The sequence below is a fragment of the Rhinoderma darwinii genome, chromosome 3 (genome assembly GCF_050947455.1).
Source record: "Rhinoderma darwinii isolate aRhiDar2 chromosome 3, aRhiDar2.hap1, whole genome shotgun sequence".
Classification (NCBI taxonomy): domain Eukaryota; kingdom Metazoa; phylum Chordata; class Amphibia; order Anura; family Rhinodermatidae; genus Rhinoderma; species Rhinoderma darwinii.
The window spans coordinates 399,995,503-400,017,327 of record NC_134689.1 but is presented as its reverse complement, the minus strand read 5'-3'; the positions used below and the strand labels follow the sequence as shown (position 1 = coordinate 400,017,327).

General features: G+C 42.1%; 1 protein-coding gene across 2 annotated transcripts in view; it reads right to left on the bottom strand.

Annotated features, from left to right (window-relative positions):
• Positions 1-21,825, bottom strand: part of HOOK2 (hook microtubule tethering protein 2) — a 35,321-nt gene that overhangs the window by 2,112 nt on the left and 11,384 nt on the right. Inside the window, exons 2-21 of one of the 2 annotated variants that reach the window (XM_075859099.1) lie at positions 18,763-18,848; positions 16,451-16,523; positions 16,027-16,077; positions 9,787-9,919; positions 9,110-9,177; positions 8,547-8,612; positions 8,178-8,258; positions 5,850-6,013; positions 4,731-4,871; positions 4,335-4,536; positions 4,111-4,221; positions 3,784-3,871; positions 2,606-2,672; positions 2,384-2,521; positions 2,213-2,300; positions 2,088-2,122; positions 1,755-1,837; positions 1,208-1,311; positions 381-485; positions 67-138 (exon numbers count right to left, since the gene is read on the bottom strand). In XM_075859099.1, the coding sequence (XP_075715214.1) occupies positions 67-138; positions 381-485; positions 1,208-1,311; positions 1,755-1,837; positions 2,088-2,122; positions 2,213-2,300; positions 2,384-2,521; positions 2,606-2,672; positions 3,784-3,871; positions 4,111-4,221; positions 4,335-4,536; positions 4,731-4,871; positions 5,850-6,013; positions 8,178-8,258; positions 8,547-8,612; positions 9,110-9,177; positions 9,787-9,919; positions 16,027-16,077; positions 16,451-16,523; positions 18,763-18,848 (1,956 nt within the window). The remainder of the gene's footprint in view (positions 1-66; positions 139-380; positions 486-1,207; positions 1,312-1,754; positions 1,838-2,087; positions 2,123-2,212; positions 2,301-2,383; positions 2,522-2,605; positions 2,673-3,783; positions 3,872-4,110; positions 4,222-4,334; positions 4,537-4,730; positions 4,872-5,849; positions 6,014-8,177; positions 8,259-8,546; positions 8,613-9,109; positions 9,178-9,786; positions 9,920-16,026; positions 16,078-16,450; positions 16,524-18,762; positions 18,849-21,825) is intronic. The other variant, XM_075859100.1, reaches the window with a different exon arrangement.

Genomic DNA, 21,825 nt, shown 5'->3' with positions numbered 1-21,825 from the left:
ATATAGTCTGTGCAATACAGAGCCAGCTCACCCCATAACCAAACCCCCCGGAAACGAGTCACCCACCATGTTATACCAGGCGCTTATGATCAGCTTCTCCTCCTGGTCCCTCTGAGACTTGGTCTTCTCAAAGTCAGTCTGGAGAAGGGAAAGGTGTAAAGATTTGTGCACCCGTCTAATTTAAAAGGTTAATACGCCCCCCCCTCCCCCGATCTTCTCAAACCAAATTGCGATTCGATAAGGACATTAATGTGGGAACAGGGTTGTCAGACTCCGCATTTCTCGGACTAAAACGGTCTAGTAATGTCCACCAAGTGCAATAACCCCGTAACGCCCCAAATAATTCTAACCCAGCAGAGAGGTCTGCTCCTCCACCTCACCTCCAAGTGCCGGATTCTGGACTCCTTCTCCTGCAGCTGGTTCTTTAAGGCCTGGATCTCAGGAGGAATGACGTTCTGCTGCTTGGGATCCAAAGTTTTAATGACCTGAGGAAAAAGGTTCACAATGATCCGCACGGCTCCGAAGAAAACCCCAAAAACCATGAAACTCCTCCGAATGTGAAAATGATAGTGACCCTATAATAGGCCGTAAACGTACGAAGGGTGCGGGACTTGGTATTGGGACACCCCAACAATTACTGAGACGAACTTGACTTCACATGGGAGACATATGGTCATTGGGCCGACTAGGTCCTGAATGAAGGACCTAAAAAAGGGGCACGGCCCTTGGTCGGACCCTCATTTATAAGACATAATTTGAAGACGGGGCTTGCCGTGTACCCCTAGGGAGAATTACGTCTATATTGAGGTATCAGTTACCTGCGGCCATGATGGTAGAGCTCCTGTAATAGGTTTGCATTGGTGGCGGTCCGTGAGCTGGGATCCCGCCATTCTCAAGGACAGAGGGACTTCCAGTTCTCTTCCGAGTGCCCCCTATTAGCGCTGAGATCTCCAGCAGTCTAATCTAATGTTGATGCCCTACATAGACTGGAGCTTTCAGGTGGGTGCACTATAGGTCTACGCTGTGTGATGTCGCCACGTGCCAATGTCGCCTATGGACGTGCGGTACAATTACCGGTGTATCTCTGGTCTTACAAAAAAACGGCGACAGATGGAGCCAAGAAAATGGCCGTGTCCAATGAGCATAGAAGACTGGGGAAAGGATCAATGGACAACCCAAAAATAAAAGACAGAATTTTGCAGCTCACCGTCCGGGCCTTCTCCACATATCGCTTGTATCTCTCCTCCATGGCTCGCATGTCATCCTCCTTCTGGCGCAAGATCTGCTGCAATTCATCTACTTTCCGAGACACTGAAGCAGGGAGTGAGTGTTACACAAATAATCAGGGGTGCACAAAGAGAGGATAGAGTCCCAAAAATACATTTAGGAATGACCCAACCCCCCAAAAGAGAACAAACAAACATACTGTAGCAAATAAAACTGCGTGTAGTTAAAACGATAAAATCCGGCGCGGACAATAGCCACCACTAGGTGGAGCTCACTGCATGTGGGTTTACACAGCTCTCATTGTATAATCTGTATGCAGTGAGCTCCTCCTACTGGCGGTTGTAGACAAAGAGAATTTTATTTTTCACATGGCAGTGGCGTGGTCTGCTCAAATGGTGGGTATTTCACTACGTAGAATATAGTCTCAGTTGTCACCCAAACTAGAGAGGATGACGAGCGAGTGTCTGCCTGATGACAAGTCCCGACGGTATTATAAAAACATATATTAAGTTTAACACATTCATTACTGTTCAGGTCAGCCTTGGGCTGCAGGGTTTCAATATATTCTCTCTTCTTCTGCAATTCAGAGCGAGCATCATGCAGCATCTCCCTAAAAAAAACAAAAAACGGAGCAATGTATATTAGAGTGTTAGCTCTGCAGGAGAAGATGAAGTCAAAGGTTCCAGAAACCAGTGGAATCACAGTCCCGAGTGTAAGCTCTGCAGAACCACAACGGGAGTCGGGAGGAATAGCGGTCGGCCAAGCGAGCTTCCGGCCGACAGATATCTAAAATATATGACCAGCTTTAGAGCGTAAGCTCAGCAGAACACACCCCCCCCCCCAGTGCATGACATACTTACAGGTGTTCGTCCAGCTTCCTCTTCAGCTGTGAAGACTAGAACAGAGAAGTAATACATTAGGGTCTCGTGCGGTGACGTTACAGTACGGTGAGAACACGTGAGGGGGGGGGGGTTGGGGGTCTTACGTCTTCTGCCCGATGGCCCTGTTCCCTCAGTTGTCTCTGAAGATCCTCAATCTGTGCCCTCAGCTCCTGGATCTGCTGCTGATTCAGCCTGAAACGAGAGAGAGTCACGTCTACGGAGGGCCATACCTGGAGGTGTCTGACAAACAATGACCCCCGCCGCCCTCTCCTCACCGGTTTGCGCTCTCCACTCTATTACGGCCGCGGTTTGACTCTTCTAGTAGATTCTGCAGCTCGGACAGACGTTGCTGGTACGAGGCCTCCTGCACACAAAGCATCTTATTCTCCTGCTGCAGACGGATCACGGTTTCCCTACAGGATTCATAGGAGTCAGTACAGCGTATCCCGTATACAACCTTTATCCTATACTGTATATAGCGTCAGGGCGACTCTTACTTCAGCTCTGCGGGCAGGATCTCCGCAGCTAAATTGTCCACCGGAGAAGACATTCCAGAGAGGGCATCTGTGAATGGATGAAATCCATGAATAAAGCTAGACCAGCTGTGCCTTGTCTTCTTATAGGGGACGTCCAGTTTAGAGAACCCGTTTTCATATACCCCATTAGGAAAATCTGAGTTCAGAGAGAGGCGTCCTCTGTTAAAGGGGTTTATGATTTCATAAGAAAATATATGGCTATGGGGGAAGGATACAATAAAAGAGCCATTACTAACATGACCGATCGCACGGGGGTCCCAGCGCGGCCGGTCCTCCCTGTCGCCGTTTGTTGATATGGCTGCAGCGATGATGTGCCCATATACCCATGTGATCGCTGCATCCAATCACTGGCATCAGTAGTCTATGGACACATCACCGCAGCCATGTCAACAAACCGCAGCGGGGAGGACCGGAGCGGCTGTACAGGAACGCCAGGCGAGTAACAGCTCGGATTGTTTTATTGCATTCCCCCCCATGGCAAAATATTTCATGAACTCGAAAAAACCCTTTGACCAAGAGATGAGGATTCTTTTTTAGAGTGAAGAGCGGTTATAAAGAGCGTCTCTTGCTCTGGAGGACCGGTCCTGTAATACACAGACAACACATTGATATGAATGTGCACTGTGTAATACTTCATTTCCCCTGTGGTGGTGCTGCAGAGAAATTAAACACGTACTGCCAGCTTTCCCCACAGATCAAAGCGGATCGCTGGTGATCAGTTTGTTAAGAGACCCTTCTAACAAGCAGTCATTGTCCAAAGCGGCGAACCCCTCTACAGAGCAATATATACAATTAGTACCCATGAATAAATATGCAAATAGGAAATAAAAATAAATGTCATCCCTTAAAAAGTATAATGACTAATTTAGACAACTCCAGATTCCATATATCCAATTAGGAACAAATCTGCCATCTAGAAACCCTGGGCCATACATACTAGATAGGCAGTGGACCGCGCTTGGCCAATCAGTTGTATGTCGGATTGTTGGTATATGCCATCCTTTCCAAAAACATGGCAAATGGCACTGCCCATTACAGTCGTACATAGTGATCGCCAACTCCTTTTGCTCGGAGTGTTCCTTTAAGTAGTGAACCATCAATAAGAGCTCAGAGTAATGCAGGTGGTATCGTCCCCTCACCTGCTTGTACCAGGCACGTCTGCTGGAGGTGAGAACAACGTAGCTCTTCATTGGTCTCCCGCAGAGAGTCTCTTTCTACCACCAGGCGCTGAAAGAAAACACACGACGGTGAACGCCAAGTCTCGAAATCATCCCACCGAAGTAGCCACGCAGGGAAAGTGACCCCACACGCACCGCCACCTTCCTGTCGAGAACAGCAACAGGCGCCCCTGTTCTCCAGATAAGCGTCCGGATTTCGTAAAAGTCTTCGATGGGAAAATTGATATAGCTACCAAAGCGATGAGACGTCCCGGGAAGATGAGCAGTCCCCTATAGACACAGACTCACCTCTCTCTCCTTCTGTAAAGCCTCAAACTTTTCCTTTAAGGTCTGGAACTCGAACTGCCACTTCTCTGCCCGCAGAGACTCTGCGGAGTGCTTCTTATTCAAGTCCTGGACCTGCCACGGTGACAGAGGACAAGATAAAACAGCAGCACATGGCTGTCCAGCAGCAAATCTGGATCTTCTAGTCGGGTCTGGTGAGGTCTGTTGGTGATCACTTGGGGTCTTACCTGTCGGCTGAGGCTCTCCACCTGTCCTCGGGATGCGTGTGCTTTGTGGAGGTCGTCCTCCAGCTGACAGGTGCGCTGCATGTAGACCGTGTTTCTCTCCTCGAGAAGCTTCACCTGGCGCCGCAGATCTCCCAGATCTTCCAGCTTCTTCTTGTAAGACTCCACCAGAGACTCCAACTTCCCCACACGGTCTGAAGAGTGCCTGGTGGGAGACCGGTAGAAAGAAGGAGCCATGTGTCTCGAGAAGCCGTATTGGAGCAGCTATTGAGTTCACCGCAACTGTCTGACTGGAAGTCTAGAAAACGCTCTGCCCCTCCCCCCACATATCCCCATTAGTGGGAACCTCCTAGAGAATATGAGTGAAATATCTTGTCCCTGCGAGAAAGAAACTCTTACCTGAGGATGTCCATCTCATCCCGTAGTGACTGGGCCTCATGGGCCAGACCGGTAAGGTCCTGGTTCCGCTGATGTAGATCCTGTACCTCCCGATCCATCTCCTCGCACCGCTGCCTGTAGTCATCGCGTGCACTCTCCAGCCTGGAAATCGTCAGTCACAGACAGAATACTTAAAAGGGTAACTAAACTTTTTTTTAAAAAAATTGACGTCAGAAGTTTTGATTGGTTGGGGTCTGAGCACCCCTCGATCGCTAAAACGAAGCGGCATAAGGGCTCGGGTGAGTTCTGTGCCGCTTAATTTCTGAGAGCGTTTCCTCAGAAAACCAATTGGTGAAAGTCTAGGAGTCTGTACACCACTCGCTCGGCTTTGCGAGGAAAACCGATCAGAAAAAAAATCGCTCACCCGAGCACTTCTGCTGCTTCGTTTTAGCGATCGGTGGGGGTCCCAGTGCTCGGACCCCACCGATCAAAACTTCTGACGTGTCAAAAGTTTAGTTAACCTTTAAAAAGGTAAACTCCACCTTTCAGCATGCTTCAGTTTAAGTCTACATACAGTGCTGAGTAACTTTGTACAGACTTCTCTTTAGGTTTTCTTCTCCATTCAGGTCTGAAGCTAAATTCAGAATTCTGCTATTACCCGAGCAGTGCATTGTGGGAGCGCAGATGACAGTAATGTGACAGCTGAGCTCTATCTGTGTAATTAACAGTGGGGTGGAGCTAACAGATGGTCTGTTTAAGGACATTCAGAACGCAGCTTTGGATGTGAATGGAGAAAAACCATGAAATAACTCAAAATTGGTATAAAAACAGCAAAGCATAGTAGTTGCAAAATTACTTTAAAGATTAATTATGTTTTAAGTGGCAGAATTGACTAGATACAAATATCCCAAAGTGCAGAGTCTTAATATTGTACGCAGTCATTTTTTACTTGCTATTAAATCCTCCATTATCTTGCCCATAGGGGGTCGTAACTCAGCACTCCAGACCCTGATTTACATATAAATCTGCATAATTATGAAGCGGTCCCTCCTACTATTGCTCTGGCTGTGTGTCAGTCTCCACTGTAGTTCTGTCATTCCATTCATGAACCAGGAAGATCAGTTGTTACACGGTCAATACCTGTAGTTTTCTTCCTGAAGTTGTTCGATCTGACTTTGAAACAGAAGCATCTTCTTGCTGAACATCTGGGGTGTCCCCATTTCTCCTTCGGGGGACTCCTTCTGCTCTCGGAGGGCTTGGTTCTCAGACACCAGATTGCGTTTCTCTTCTATCAGCACCGAGACCTTAAAAGGAGGAAAGGCGGGTTGGGGGAGGGGGGGGGGGAGGACACGACATGGGAAGGAGAGGAGCAAGGTGCACATAGTGTGAGAAGGGTTAAAAAACAGAGGAAGAGGGGGGGGTTAAAGGGTCGTAACACTGGGGTCCCCATGTAATTACCCCAGGAGTCAGGATGACAGCCTGCAGATCATTACATATGGGGTGAGGGTCAATGACTAATAAGAAAACGGAGATCACAGGCAAGAAACCACTGGCCGTCCGGCTTGTGTAGAACTACAAGTCCCATCATGTAATGCCAAACAGAAGGTCCCGGTTTACTCAAGTCTGACCCATTTGTCAACATGTGAGGTCAGGAAATTGACCAAGTGGATGACCCATGACGGAGGAAGTTCCATGCATACGATATTACATGCATCATTCAACAACTCTTATCCAGGGGGGGGGGGGTTGAATCCTAAATAATAATACCCTTTGCAAAATTGACTGTCATTTATAATCATGTAGGCAACCTGTTTGTGGGCATAGACCATTTGGCCCACAATAGCACCCAATTCTAAAAATCAATGATAATGGAACGGCTGTTAAATGACAGCTGCTCCGTTCTCGATTTCTGTTCTCCTCCCACCACTGGGAGCTATAGGCGGTTAGTCTAAGCCAGGCTGCTTACGTACAGGTTCCGGTTAGCGTAGGAGCAGTGGTAAGGCAGCAAGGTGCCCGCCTTGGGTGCAATGCTAAGTGGTGTAGTGCAGGGTGGGTACAATTTCTATTAAATGCTGATGCTCTTTAGTTACAGTTTGGCATCAGCCTAGGGCGCCAAAGCATTGTCTACCTATCGTCCCCCTATCACCGCCACCCCCTAAATTAGAGCCTGTGCTCACAATAAGGCTGCAAGCAACACTAGGGAGGAACGACCAGACCGTATACAAGGAACACACAGACAATGGGTTTAATAAGGCGGCACAGTGCAGGAGACTGGGCACAGGAAGCAAACAAGCACAAGCAGACGAGGCAGAGTTCAGTGTTGTGACTGATCCCGGGCACTGTGCTGCAGGGCATTGCCCCGTGTTAGGCAGCTGGCGGCTTTCGCTGGCATGCAAACAGGTTAGGATTAGAGGTAGCAGGCAGGCATTAAACTCACCCAACATCTCCGGATGCCAAACCAAACTCAGCTTAAAACCTTTTTAGAGGGTGAAATCACTCAATGAAGTGCCACGTTTAGAAGCCCAATCCCCCCACCCCCTCCCATCACCAGAGTCTGCAGGTCAGAAACCACGCCGGGTATGTGCAAAACCCCAACGTAAAAAGGGGAAATTCCACCTTAGAGATGTCAGAAGGTGTCACACTCGGATGTGTCAAAAAGAGAAGAAAAAGGGTAATTCCCCTTTAAACACTTAAAGGGCCTCTCCGTCCAGATTTTTAACCAGTTCAGAGAAATATTTTAGGTGTAACGACCCTTACAATTATCACTTACTGTTCCAAGACAGGATTTTCAGCAAGATGATAATATTCAGGGAGGTTCGTCAGAGGGGCGGGGCTGTGACAACCTATAAGGGTGTGTTATTGCCTGATCAAACTAAACAGGGCTGCATAGGTAAAGCGATGGTAAAAGCAGCTATAGGAAACATTTTTTGGTTTATACACCCCCTGCTTACCCATCAGGGGTCCCGGCGGGTTTCTGGCAGCAGACTTTCCATTAGCAAATCAACATATACTGGATGACAACTCTGGAGTAATGATGCAACGGTAAACGGTGGTATTGTCCATGGCAACCAATCAGGTCTCTACTCATATCACCTGACTACACTAGAAGAGGGTTGCTATGGGGAAAACCAGCTTTTTCATTTGCGCCATTTTCACAAATGTCCCGTCATTGTCAGATCAACACCCCAAAAAATAAAAAAATGGGAAGAGTTGTCTACATAGAAACCAATGCGAGCTGGAATCTGACGGGTTGCTATGGATGACATCACCGCGTCTCAGTTGCGCTAGTTTTGGTAAATCAGAGCCCCCCTACCTCGCAAGGTTATTTAGGGTCGGGGGGGGGGGGGGCGGGGTCTGTAATCCAGCAAATGCAGAACACGCCGTCACCACCACCAAACACACGTGCAACTGAGTAGTAAACGCACCATCACCATGGAAACAGCGCATGCCCCATGTCACCCACAATACCTGCTGCTCCAGCTCGTGGCACCGATGCAGGATGCCCGTTTTCTCATCCGTGTCCTCGCTGAGGAAGTAATATTTACGTGACTGGAAGACGAAAATGAAAAAAAAAAAAACATTAGGAGGAGACATCTTGTGGAGTAACTATTTTGCTCTGTTTATCTTCTACTGCAGTCACATCCAAAGCTGCGGTCACAATGCTGCTTCCCTACTGGTTAAGTGTCTTTACAAAGCATTGTGGGACTTGTAGTGATTATACCAGTGATCCACAGCCTATGGCTTACCAGCAATGACACTACAACTCCCAGACAGGAGACAGGGAATTCCAAAAAAGGGGGGGGGGGGCTTTGAGGATTACATACAGGGCGACCCCACCTGACTGTCGTAGTTGACGTAGCTGTCAGCCGTCACCGTGTCGGTAGGATCCTTGCTCAGGAGCTGCTGGGGGTAATCACAAAGTCAGCAAGTACACACGTCCTACCAATTAAAGAGCAACCCCCCAGCGCATGTATACATGGATGCAGCAGGCAGGTGTGGGGGAGGGTCTCTTACCCACTGATCCACCGTGTCCCAAACTGGGTTCTGTGACAAGCGCCATTTGCTGGTGCATACAGGAGCAGGATCCAGGGAGGGAAGGAGCGCTCCCCAAAAGTCATCTGCCATTTAGAGTACTGGTTTCCTCTTATGTGGCAGAAGGGTCTTTAGGACCCTCAGGCACCAGGGATCAGGGGTGACTGCAACCTTTAGACAACTATGCCCATTACCCCCATACTATTACCAGCTGGAACACGGCACGTACCCTCTGGACCTGTGCAGAGTATCGGAGTCAGCGCTATGAGATACCAGTAGTAGTGACAGGGCTCTGTTAACAGTGGATCATCACCTAGAAGTGTCCATCTTTGGGTGGAGTTCTCCTTTAAATAGGCTGCTGTACCTACCTCCTGTATGGACTCCATGACCGCTTGCTGCACAGACTCTCCGAGGGTCATGATCTGCTGGATATGCTCTGAGCAAACGAAAAACATGACGGTTTAGAGAAGAAAAATAGACCAAAAAATTTTTTTGTGCCTCTCTAATACATGGTGTGATATATTCGAGCCATTGTAAATTTAAAGGAGCACTCCAGACGGAACGGTTACACTGTGTTATTCCTAGTACAGGGCCCGAGGGGGCGGAGCTTGACACGGATTCAAAGAATACTAAAGAATCCCTGTGTCAGACTCCTCCCCCTCAGACCCTGTACTAGGCATAACACAGGATCAGTTTTGACTGAAGCGTCCCTTTAAATGTATCGGACATCAGACAGGCTATAGTCGTTTTAGGTTCTCAGAAGAAGTGCCCCCCCCTTTACAGCTACACTCTACGTGTGGCAGTGACCTACTCAATGGAGGTTTGGTTTCCTGTAGTTTATAACGCTCTGACTTCCTGCTTTGCTTGTACTTATACACACCAGCCAATCTGAAGAAGCAGAGCTGCAGTGTAAAGCATCTCCATGCTGAGTGAGAGCAGTAGCCTGAACTACTAATTAGACAGGAATACATCTCTTCCGCTTATTCGTCTATTAGGATTTCAATAGTGAATATCATCAGATCGGGGGCAAATGAATCGGTCTCACCTTCCTTCTTGTCACAGCTGATAGCGCACCCCAGCACTAGCTGCACCATCTTCCTCAATTCCGCAGTGTCGGAAAACTCCCCGATCAGCGCAATGTCTGGTATGTGATCCTCAGAAACCGGATGTCCAAGAACCTGGTCAGAAATAAATATATCACAATTCTGCAGGCTTCAGAGCAGAAATCTCCAAGCATTCCCTGCTTGTTCAGTGTCTGCATAGAGCTTACTCTGGTGATTTGGACTCTGGGAAGTGCCAGATACTGTACAATCGTCTGATGTCGGAAAAAATGAAATCCCACCTCCTCTGCATTACAGGAGTGAAGCCGAGCGGTTAGGGGTGTGTCTTACAACAAGCTTGCTGACTGTTTCCAACAACAACTAGCAGAATTGTGAATGTGTTTAAGATATTTTTTTGCACCTTCCATTGTATAGAAAAAGGTGTGTGGCTGAGAGGTGCCAAATTTATTAATGGCGTGTGCCATTTTTTTAAGCAAAAATGTGTGTAACATACGCCAGTCACGAAGTGATGTAAGAAAGAGGAAACGGTCTAACACGTCTAGCGAGTTTATGCTTCACTTACGCCATTTTGATAAATTTGTCCCAATTCACGCCATTTTCAGTCTATTTTACAACATTGATAAATCTTTCCCAACAAAATGCAGGTGCTACCCTTGACCACCAGGTGGCGCCATTACATGATATTACAACACATCACACAATACTGATTATTATATGGACTCAGCATTATTCTGATGGGTCTTTGTGCTTTTATGTATCAGAAAATTCCACGTCACCAAAGGAAAAAAAAAAACAAAAAAAAAAACCTAAAAAAACTTAAGCCCAACGTCTAACCTCATGAACTGCGAAAAACTATCAGCCGCCTGCCTGCAGGACTGTGGAACGTTTGGAGAACAGTCATTCAAGAAAATACTAAACCGGAAATGCTCAAAACAAGTGTCAGATTCAGTCGAATGGAATTTACTATACATATGTTGCAAGTTGTAACCACTTTTAAGATCTCCACTTGCAGTCAGTGAATGTAACAATCTGGTTCACTTCCAGCAGCTGATAAACTTGTCCAGCTGAGGGTTTGCTACAACTGTATCCACTCTACAAAATCCTGTGAAAGCTAAACAGCCTCCAAATCCACCATGATGGATTAATTATTTCGAAAACCATGGCTACTTTCTCCCAAAAACAGCGCCACATCTGTCTAAAGGTTGTGTGTGGTATTGCAGCTCAATCTTATCTCCAATAAAATTGATCTACAATAGAGGACATCCCATGGACAGGTGTGGCGCTGTTTTTGGAAGGCTGCAGCCATGTTTTTCTAATTCTGGACTACCCCTTTAAGCTCACAGACTGCATAGAATTGTAGCAAACCCTCAGATGTGAGAAATACTAGGGGTTTTCAACCTTATGTTAGCAAATGTTTTTATTCACGAACAGCAAGCAGAGATCTGATTAGGCATTATGTACATAATACTGGAAAACCTCTAAGGATATCAGGATGAGATTTACTGTATAGAAGCACTCCTGAGAGCAGCAATATATTAGGAGAAAAATCTCAAAGTGATGTAAAAGAGTCTTTGAACTTCCCTTTGGTCCCGAATCCTTATGCGAGTCTCGCATGAACGTTCAGATAATTGTGCGCCAAACTTCATGCCTTCAGTTTCTGGACAGAAAGTAGCTAACACTTACCAATGCCAGCCATATTGACTCTCAGGAAGCTGTCACTTAGTCACCAACAGGCTCCACCTTTCACTCTCATTGGTCTACCGGAGTGTAAAATAGAGAACCGTCCCCAAGGGGGTAGCTACAGGTGGTAAAGAGGTGCCCTCCCTTTAAGTTGAAAAACAAATGCTAGGAAGTGTAGAGGTGAAACGAGTTATGGAGGAAGTAGCTTGCGACTCCTCCTACTTGGGTTTCAAGAGAATAGCTAGCTTGTGACAGAACTGCGACTTTCTAATATACTTGCTCTTTCAATTCCACACCATTTTCAAGATCTCTGCTTGCAGTCAGTGAATATAAATATTTTATGTGGAGGTTGAAATCGTGTCAAATTCAAGCAAGGTAGTAGATTAGACAAGAGTACATTTTGAGACTCCTCATAGGTGACTTCAGTAGCAAGAGCGCCCTATTAGAAAATGTCCATATGGTTGAGGCCTTCAGCCATGAACCCTATAAATGGCCCCAGCACGATACATATTGTGTTCAAAACAAAAAATAAAAAGTTTGTTTCTCGGGACATCTGATTCATTCTGGTCACAGGGGATGTTTTCCTGGGATGTGACAATACAGAAGGAGAGGAGGAAGTGCGGGCGGAGGACACAGCTTTACATAGATAAGTGATGAAATTCCAGATAGGGGAAACCCAACCAGACAAAGAATGGCTGTTTATACCTCAGCGGAACAAGGGCACAGCATGGTTACTGGGGTTGTTATAGGACAAGGTGAGGATTACATGTTATATGTGGAGGTGAAAAGGAAAGGGAAGGGGGGGGGGGGGGGGCTAGTGTACAGGAAAATCAAAATAAAAAAAGCAGCCGGCCTACAGACTAGACATGACAGGCCAGAGAGGGAACTATATACTGTTAACATACGTACAAGAATATAACTACTATAACACTGGTCCTATATACAAGACTATAACTACTATAATACTGCTCCTATGTACAAGAATATAACTACTATAATACTGCGCCCTATATACAAGAATATAACTACTATAATACTGCCCCCTATGTACAAGAATATAACTACTATAATACTGCCCCCTACATACAAGAATATAACTACTATAATACTGCTCCTATGTACAAGAATATAACTACTATAATACTGCGCCCTATATACAAGAATATAACTACTATAATACTGCCTCCTATATACAAGAATATAACTACTATAATACTGCTCATATGTACAAGAACATAACTAATATAATACTGCCCCCTATATACAATAATATAACTACTATAATACTGCCCCCTATATACAAGAATATAACTACTATAATACTGCCCATATGTACAAGAACATAACTAATATAATACTGCCCCCTATATACAATAATATAACTACTATAATACTGCCCCTATATACAAGAATATAACTACTATAATACTGCCTCCTATATACAAGAATATAACTACTATAATACTGCTCCTATATACAAGAATATAACTACTATAATACTGCTCCTATATACAAGAATATAACTACTATAATACTGCCCCTATATACAAGAATGTAACTACTATAATACTGCTCCCTATATACAAGAATGTAACTACTATAATACTGCTCCCTATGTACAAGAATATAACTGCTATAATACTGCCCCTATATACAAGAATATAGCTACTATAATACTGCCCCTATATACAAGCATATAACTACTATAATACTGCCCCCTATATACAAGAATATAAGTACTATAATACTACCCCTATATACAAGAATATAACTACTATAATACTGCTCCTATATACAAGAATGTAACTACTATAATACTGCTCCCTATGTACAAGAATATAACTGCTATAATACTGCCCCTATATACAAGAATATAACTACTATAATACTGCTCCCTATATACAAGAATATAACTACTATAATACTGCTCCCTATGTACAAGAATATAACTACTATAATATTGCCCCCTATATACAAGAATATAACTACTATAATACTGCTCCTATATACAAGAATATAACTACTATAATACTGCCCCCTATATACAAGAATATAACTACTATAATACTGCCTCCTATATACAAGAATATAACTACTATAATACTGCTCCTATATACAAGAATATAACTACTATAATACGGCTCCTATATACAAGAATATAACTACTATAATACTGCCCTTATATACAAGAATATAACTACTATAATACTGCTCCTATATACAAGAATATAACTACTATAATACTGCCCCTATGTACAAGAATATAACTACTATAATACTGCCCTTATATACAAGAATATAACTACTATAATACTGCTCCTATGTACAAGAATATAACTACTATAATACTGCCCCCTATATACAGGAATATAACTACTATAATACTGCCTCCTATATACAAGAATATAACTACTATAATACTGCTCCTATATACAAGAATATAACTACTATAATACTGCCCCTATGTACAAGAATATAACTACTATAATACTGCCCTTATATACAAGAATATAACTACTATAATACTGCTCCTATGTACAAGAATATAACTACTATAATACTGCCCCCTATATACAGGAATATAACTACTATAATACTGCCCCCTATATACAGGAATATAACTACTATAATACTGCTCCTATGTACAAGAATATAACTACTATACTGCCCCCTATATACAAGAATATAACTACTATAATACTGCCTCCTATATACAAGAATATAACTACTATAATACTGCCCCCTATATACAAGAATATAACTACTATAATACTGCCCCTATATACAAGAATATAACTACTATAATACTGCTCCTATATACAAGAATATAACTACTATAATACTGCCCCCTATATACAAGAATATAACTACTATAATACTGCTCCTATATACAAGAATATAACTACTATAATACTGCTCCTATATACAAGAATATAACTACTATAATACTGCTCCTATATACAAGAATATAACTACTATAATACTGCTCCTATATACAAGAATATAACTACTATAATACTGCTCCTATATACAAGAATATAACTACTATAATACTGCTCCTATATACAAGAATATAACTACTATAATACTGCCTCCTATATACAAGAATATAACTACTATAATACTGCACCCTATATACAAGAATATAACTACTATAATACTGCACCCTATATACAAGAATATAACTACTATAATACTGCTCCTATATACAAGAATATAACTACTATAATACTGCTCCTATATACAAGAATATAACTACTATAATACTGCTCCTATATACAAGAATATAACTACTATAATACTGCCCCTATATACAAGTATATAACTACTATAATACTGCTCCTATATACAAGAATATAACTACTATAATACTGCCCCCTATGTACAAGAATATAACTACTATAATACTGCTCCTATATACAAGAATATAACCACTATAATACTGCCCCCTATATACAAGAATATAACTACTATAATACTGCCCCTATATACAAGAATATAACTACTATAATACTGCCTCCTATATACAAGAATATAACTACTATAATACTGCACCCTATATACAAGAATATAACTACTATAATACTGCTCCTATATACAAGAATATAACTACTATAATACTGCCCCCTATATACAAGAATATAACTACTATAATATTGCCCCCTATGTACAAGAATATAACTACTATAATACTGTCCCTATGTACAAGAATATAACTACTATAATACTGCCCCTATATACAAGAATATAACTACTATAATACTGCCCCTATATACAAGAATATAACTACTATAATACTGCTCCTATATACAAGAATATAACTACTATAATACTGCCCCTATGTACAAGAATATAACTACTATAATACTGCCCCTATATACAAGAATATAACTACTATAATACTGCTCCTATATACATGAATATAACTACTATAATACTGCTCCTATATAGAATATACCTACTATAATACTGCCCCCTATATACAAGAATATAACTACTATAATACTGCCCCCTATATACAAGAATATAACTACTATAATACTGCCCCTATATACAAGAATATAACTACTATAATACTGCTCTTATATACAAGAATATAACTACTATAATACTGCCCCCTATATACAAGAATATAACTACTATAATACTGCCCCCTATATACAAGAATATAACTACTATAATACTGCCCCTATATACAAGAATATAACTACTATAATACTGCTCTTATATACAAGAATATAACTACTATAATACTGCCCCCTATATACAAGAATATAACTACTATAATACTGCTACCTATATACAAGAATATAACTACTATAATACTCTGCCCCTATATACAAGAATATAACTACTATAATACTGCTCCTATGTACAAGAATATAACTACTATAATACTGCCCCTATGTACAAGAATATAACTACTATAATACTGCCCCCTATGTACAAGAATATAACTACTATACTGCCCCCTATGTACAAGAACAATCATCAATAGAACAATGTCCCTACATGATGTGTTTATTTAAATACAAGATACTCACATCCTGATAATACTGCAGAACGCTCTGTAAGATTCTCTTCAGATTACTGACCTGACGGAGAAGATATAGTGAATGTTAGAACCTCATATGACTTATGTAAATAAATCTTCATAATCGTATAATAAAAAGTTATCTTTTCACTATTCAGGATCTCTTCTTGGGGTCAGTGAATAGAAAATGTCTTGTATACATCCAGAGGCAGAAAACCAGTACATATCTAATACTTCTCACGGGTGAGAATACGTGACTATTGTATCCAGTCTTGATAATCCTCTATATAGCAGGATCGGTCATGGTTTCTTCCCACTGTCCACATACTCTGCTGTTAATGAAGAATTAGGGGGTCTATGCGCCCTCTAGTGGTAGGGACTCCGGTGTGTCTGCTACCTCTGCACCCCAGGAGCTATGAATGAATAAAACTTACTTTCAGCCTCCAGTTGTCATTAGAGTCCGGCTTTACCCTCATCAGCCAGGCTTCATTAAACCATGAGGAGTCTCTGCAGAGACAAGACCGAGAATGAAGGATCCCAACCCCGACAAACAAAAACTACATAGGGTTGCAACATGGTTCAGCTGCGTTTATTTTTGGTTTATGTTTAAAGAAGCAGTACGTGTTTTTTGTTGTTTTTGTTTATTTAAAGGGGGTTCGTCCGGGATCAGAAAAAAAGGGTCCGTTTTTTTTTGTTTTTTTTTTAAAGAACAAGCGCCACTCTTGTCCACGGGCTGTGTCTAGTATTACAGCTCTTCCCCATTCACTTGAATAAGACAGATGCAATTCCAGACACAACCCATGGATAAGAGTGGCGCTGTTCCTGCAAAAAATGCCCTTGCTTTGTCCAGATCAGGGGCCCCAGTAACCAAAATATTAAAAGTCAGCGGTGCCTACTTTGTTGTCCCTCCATGTTAAGCACAGGGACAGCTAAAGAAACTCTACAGTGTGAGGATCACACCATACAGAACAGCATATCTCTGCTTTCTTCACCCATGTGAATATAAAAATGGGGTTACATAGTTACATGTCCATCAAGTTCAACCAAGGGAAGGGAAAAGGGAAGGAAAAATTTCTACACATAGGAGCTAATATTTTTTTGTTCTAGGAAATTATCTAACCCTTTTTTAAAGCCATCTACTGTCCCTGCTGTGACCAGCTCCTGCGGTAGGCTATTCCATAAATTCACCGTTCTTACTGTAAAGAAGGCTTGTCGCCTCTGCAGCTTGAACCTTTTTTTCTCCAGACGGAGGGAGTGCCCCCTTGTTTTTTGAGGGGGTTTTACAAGGAACAGGATATCACCATATTTTTTGTATGTGCCATTAATATATTTATATAAGTTAATCATGTCCCCCCTTAGTCGTCTTTTTTCAAGGCTAAATAGGTTTAATTCTTTCAATCTTTCCTCATAACTTAAATTCTCCATGCCCCTTATTAGCTTCGTTGCTCTTCTTTGTATTTTTTCCAACTCCAGGGCATCCTTTCTATGAACTGGAGCCCAGAACTGAACTGCATATTCTAGAGGAGGCCTCACTAATGCTTTGTAAAGTGGCATTATTACATCCCTGTCCCGTGAGTCCATGCCTCTTTTAATACACGACAATATCCTGCTGGCCTTTGAAGCAGCTGATTGACACTGCATGCTGTTATTGAGTTTATGATTTACAAGTACACCCAGATCCTTCTCAACAAGTGAATCCGCCAGTGTAGCTCCCCATAGGACATGTGATGCTGCAGGTTGTTGGTACCCAGATGCATAACTTTACATTTATCTACATTAAACTTCATCTGCCAAGTGGACGCCCAAACACTTAGTTTGTCTAAATCTGCCTGTAATTCATGAACATCTTCCATAGTCTGAACTATATTACATAGCTTGGTGTCATCTGCAAAAATAGAAATAGTGCTATTAATCCCTTCCTCTATATCATTAATAAATAAGTTGAATAATAGTGGTCCCAGCACTGAACCCTGGGGTACACCACTTATAACCGGGGACCATTCAGAGTAGGAATCATTGACCACAACCCTCTGGATACGGTCCTTGAGCCAATTCTCAATCCAATTACAAACTATACTTTCTAAACCTATAGTCCTTAATTTACCCATTAGGCGTCTATGAGGGACAGTGTCAAATGCCTTTGCAAAGTCCAAAAACACTAAATCCACAGCGGCCCCTCTGTCTAGACTTCTGCTCACCTCTTCATAAAAACAGATTAGGTTGGTTTGACAACTTCTGTCCTTAGTAAAACCGTGCTGGCCGTCACTTGTAATGCTATTTATTGTCACATAATCCTGTATATAGTCCCTCAATAGCCCCTCAAACATTTTCCCCACGATGGATGTTAAGCTTACTGGTCTATAATTACCCGGGGAAGACCTAGAGCCCTTTTTGAAAATAGGCACCACATTTGCCCTGCGCCAGTCCCTTGGCACTATACCAGTCACTAGAGATTCTCTGAATATTATGAAAAGGGGGACAGAAATAACTGAACTAAGCTCTTTAAGAATTCTAGGGTGTAACCCATCTGGTCCCGGAGCCTTGTGCACATTTATTTTATTTAATTTAGCTTGGACCATCTCTACATTCATCCAATGTGAGGGGGTGAGGGGGTTAAGGAGGGTAAACATATGCCAACCTGGAGTTTAGGTTCTAGCAGGATTTTTCTTTTTAGAACCACATGGCACAAGTCGTCTCCTCCGTATCACTGGGGTTTAGGGGATTCTAAGTCCCATTGTCTACTTACATGAGATTCAACACCTGGGCGATTGCAAATCCTCCCGTCAAGTCCTTGTAGGACGTACATGGACCGGACACTTGAAATGTTTGCATCTGGGTAGTAAAGACATACATGACGTGTTTAGTAAGAGAAGCATCCAGTATAACTACATCACGTGGTGATCAAGGATCAGCTAGAGGATTTATCAGTTTAACATCATCTTCCGGGAAAGGTGGGTGCCTACCACTGTGGATGCTGGTATAGATCACAGTAAATCATATCACGCAGTGGTGGTCATCCAGATTTTTGGGACTCAAGATTGGCAAGTATGCCTAGCTCTGTATTGGATACAGGAGTGAGGGTCTCCAGTATAGTAGTCTCACAGTATAAATGCATAGGGGCTCTAGTATAATAGTCTCACAGTATAAGGCCTTATTCACACGAACGCGTATTACGTCTGTGATACGCGTGTGAAAATCACGCGCGTCTCATGGACCTATGTTAGTGAATGGGGCCGTTCAGACAGTCCGTGATTTTCACTCAGCGTATGTCCGCTGCGTAAAACTCACGACATGTCCTATACTTGGCTGTTTTTCGCACATCACGCACCCAGTGAAGTCAATAGGTGCATGAAAATCACGCACAGCACACTGAAGCACTTCCGTGTGACGCGCGTGATTCGCGCTACAGTAGATAAAGAAATGAAGGAAAAAATAAAAGCACTTCCTTCGTTTCTTTTTCTAAACATCAAAACCGCGTGTCATAAGGATGGCATATGCTTGAAAATCACGCAGCCACGCAACAAACACTGATGACACACGGAACTGTAATGCGCGCAAAACGAACACGCTCGTGTGAATCCGGCCTAAATGCGGAAGGGCTCTAGTATAGTAGTCTCATAGTATAAATGAGTAGGGGCTCTAGTATAGTAGTCTCATAGTATAAAATGAGTAGGGGCTCTAGTATAGTACTCTCATAGTATAAATGAGTAGGTGCTCTAGTATAGTAGTCTCATAGTATAAATGAGTAGGGGCTCTAGTATAGTACTCTCATAGTATAAATGAGTAGGGGCTCTAGTATAGTACTCTCATAGTATAAATGAGTAGGGGCTCTAGTATAGTACTCTCATAGTATAGATGAGTAGGGGCTCTAGTATAGTACTCTCATAGTATAAATGAGTAGGGGCTCTAGTATAGTACTCATAGTATAAATGAGTGGGGCTCTAGTATAGTACTCATAGTATAAATGAGTAGGGGCTCTAGTATAGTACTCATAGTATAAATGAGTAGGGGCTCTAATATAGTAGTCCCATAGTATAAATGAATAAATGAGTAGGGGCTCTAGTATAATAGTCTCATAGTATAAATGAGTAGGGGCTCTAGTATAGTACTCATAGTATAAATGAGTAGGGGCTCTAGTATAATAGTCTCATAGTATAAATGAGTAGGGGCTCTAGTATAGTACTCATAGTATAAATGAGTAGGGGCTCTAGTATAGTACTCTCATAGTATAAAATGAGTAGGGGCTCTAGTATAGTACTCTCATAGTATAATGAGTAGGGGCTCTAGTATAGTAGTCTCATAGTATAAAATGAGTAGGGGCTCTAGTATAGTACTCTCATAGTATAAATGAGTAGAGGCTCTAGTATAGTACTCTCATAGTATAAATTAATAAATGAGTAGGGGCTCTAGTATAGTACTCATAGCATAAATGAGTAGGGGCTCTAGTATAGTACTCATAGTATAAATGAGTAGGGGCTCTAGTATAGTACGCTTATAGTATAAATGAGTAGGGGCTCTAGTATAGTAAGCTTATAGTATAAATGAGTAGGGCTATAGTATAGTACTCACAGTATAAATGAGTAGGGGCTCTAGTATAGTACTCTCATAGTATAAATGAGTAGAGGCTCTAGTATAGTACTCTCATAGTATAAATGAGTAGAGGCTCTAGTACTCTCATAGTATAAATGAGTAGGGGCTCTAGTATAGTAGTCTCATAGTATAAATGAGTAGGGGCTCTAGTATAGTAGTCTCATAGTATAAATGAGTAGGGGCTCTAGTATAGTACAAATGAGTAGGGGCTCTAGTATAGTACTCATATTATAAATGCGTAGGAGCTCTAGTATAGTACTCCTAGTATAAAGGAGTAGTGGCTCTAGTATAATAGTCTCATAGTATAAATGAGTAGGTGCTCTAGTATACTACTCATAGTATAAATGAGATGGGGCTCTAGTATAGTACTCTCATAGTATAAATGAGTAGGGCTCTAGTATAGTACTCTCATAGTATAAATGAGTAGGGGCTCTAGTATAGTACTCTTAGTATAAATGAGTAGAGGCTCTAGTATAGTACTCTCATAGTATAAATCAATAAATGAGTAGGGCTCTAATATAGTAGTCCCATAGTATAATGAGTAGGTGCTCTAGTATAGTACTCATAGCATAAATGAGTAGGGGCTCTAGTATAGTACGCTTATAGTATAAATGAGTAGAGGCTCTAGTATAGTACAAATGAGTAGAGGCTCTAGTACTCTCATAGTATAAATTAGTAGGGGCTCTAGTATAGTACTCATAGTATAAATGAGTAGGGGCTCTAGTATAGTAGTCTCATAGTGTAAATGAGTAGGGGCTCTAGTATAGTAGTCTCATAGTATAAATGAGTAGGGGCTCTAGTATAGTACAAATGAGTAGGGGCTCTAGTATAGTACAAATGAGTAGGGGCTCTAGTATAGTACCCATATTATAAATGCGTAGGAGCTCTAATATAGTACCCCTAGTATAAATGAGTAGGGCTCTAGTATAGTAGTCTCACAGTATAAATGAGTAGGGGCTCTAGTATAGTAGTCTCATAGTATAAATGAGTAGGTGCTCTAGTATAGTACTCATAGTATAAATGAGTAGGGGCTCTAGTATAGTACTCATAGTATAAATGAGTAGGGGCTCTAGTATAGTACTCATAGTATAAATGAGTAGGACTCTAGTATAGTAGTCTCATAGTATAAATGAGTAGGGGCTCTAGTATAGTACAAATGAGTAGGGGCTCCAGTATAGTACAAATGAGTAGGGGCTCTAGTATAGTACAAATGAGTAGG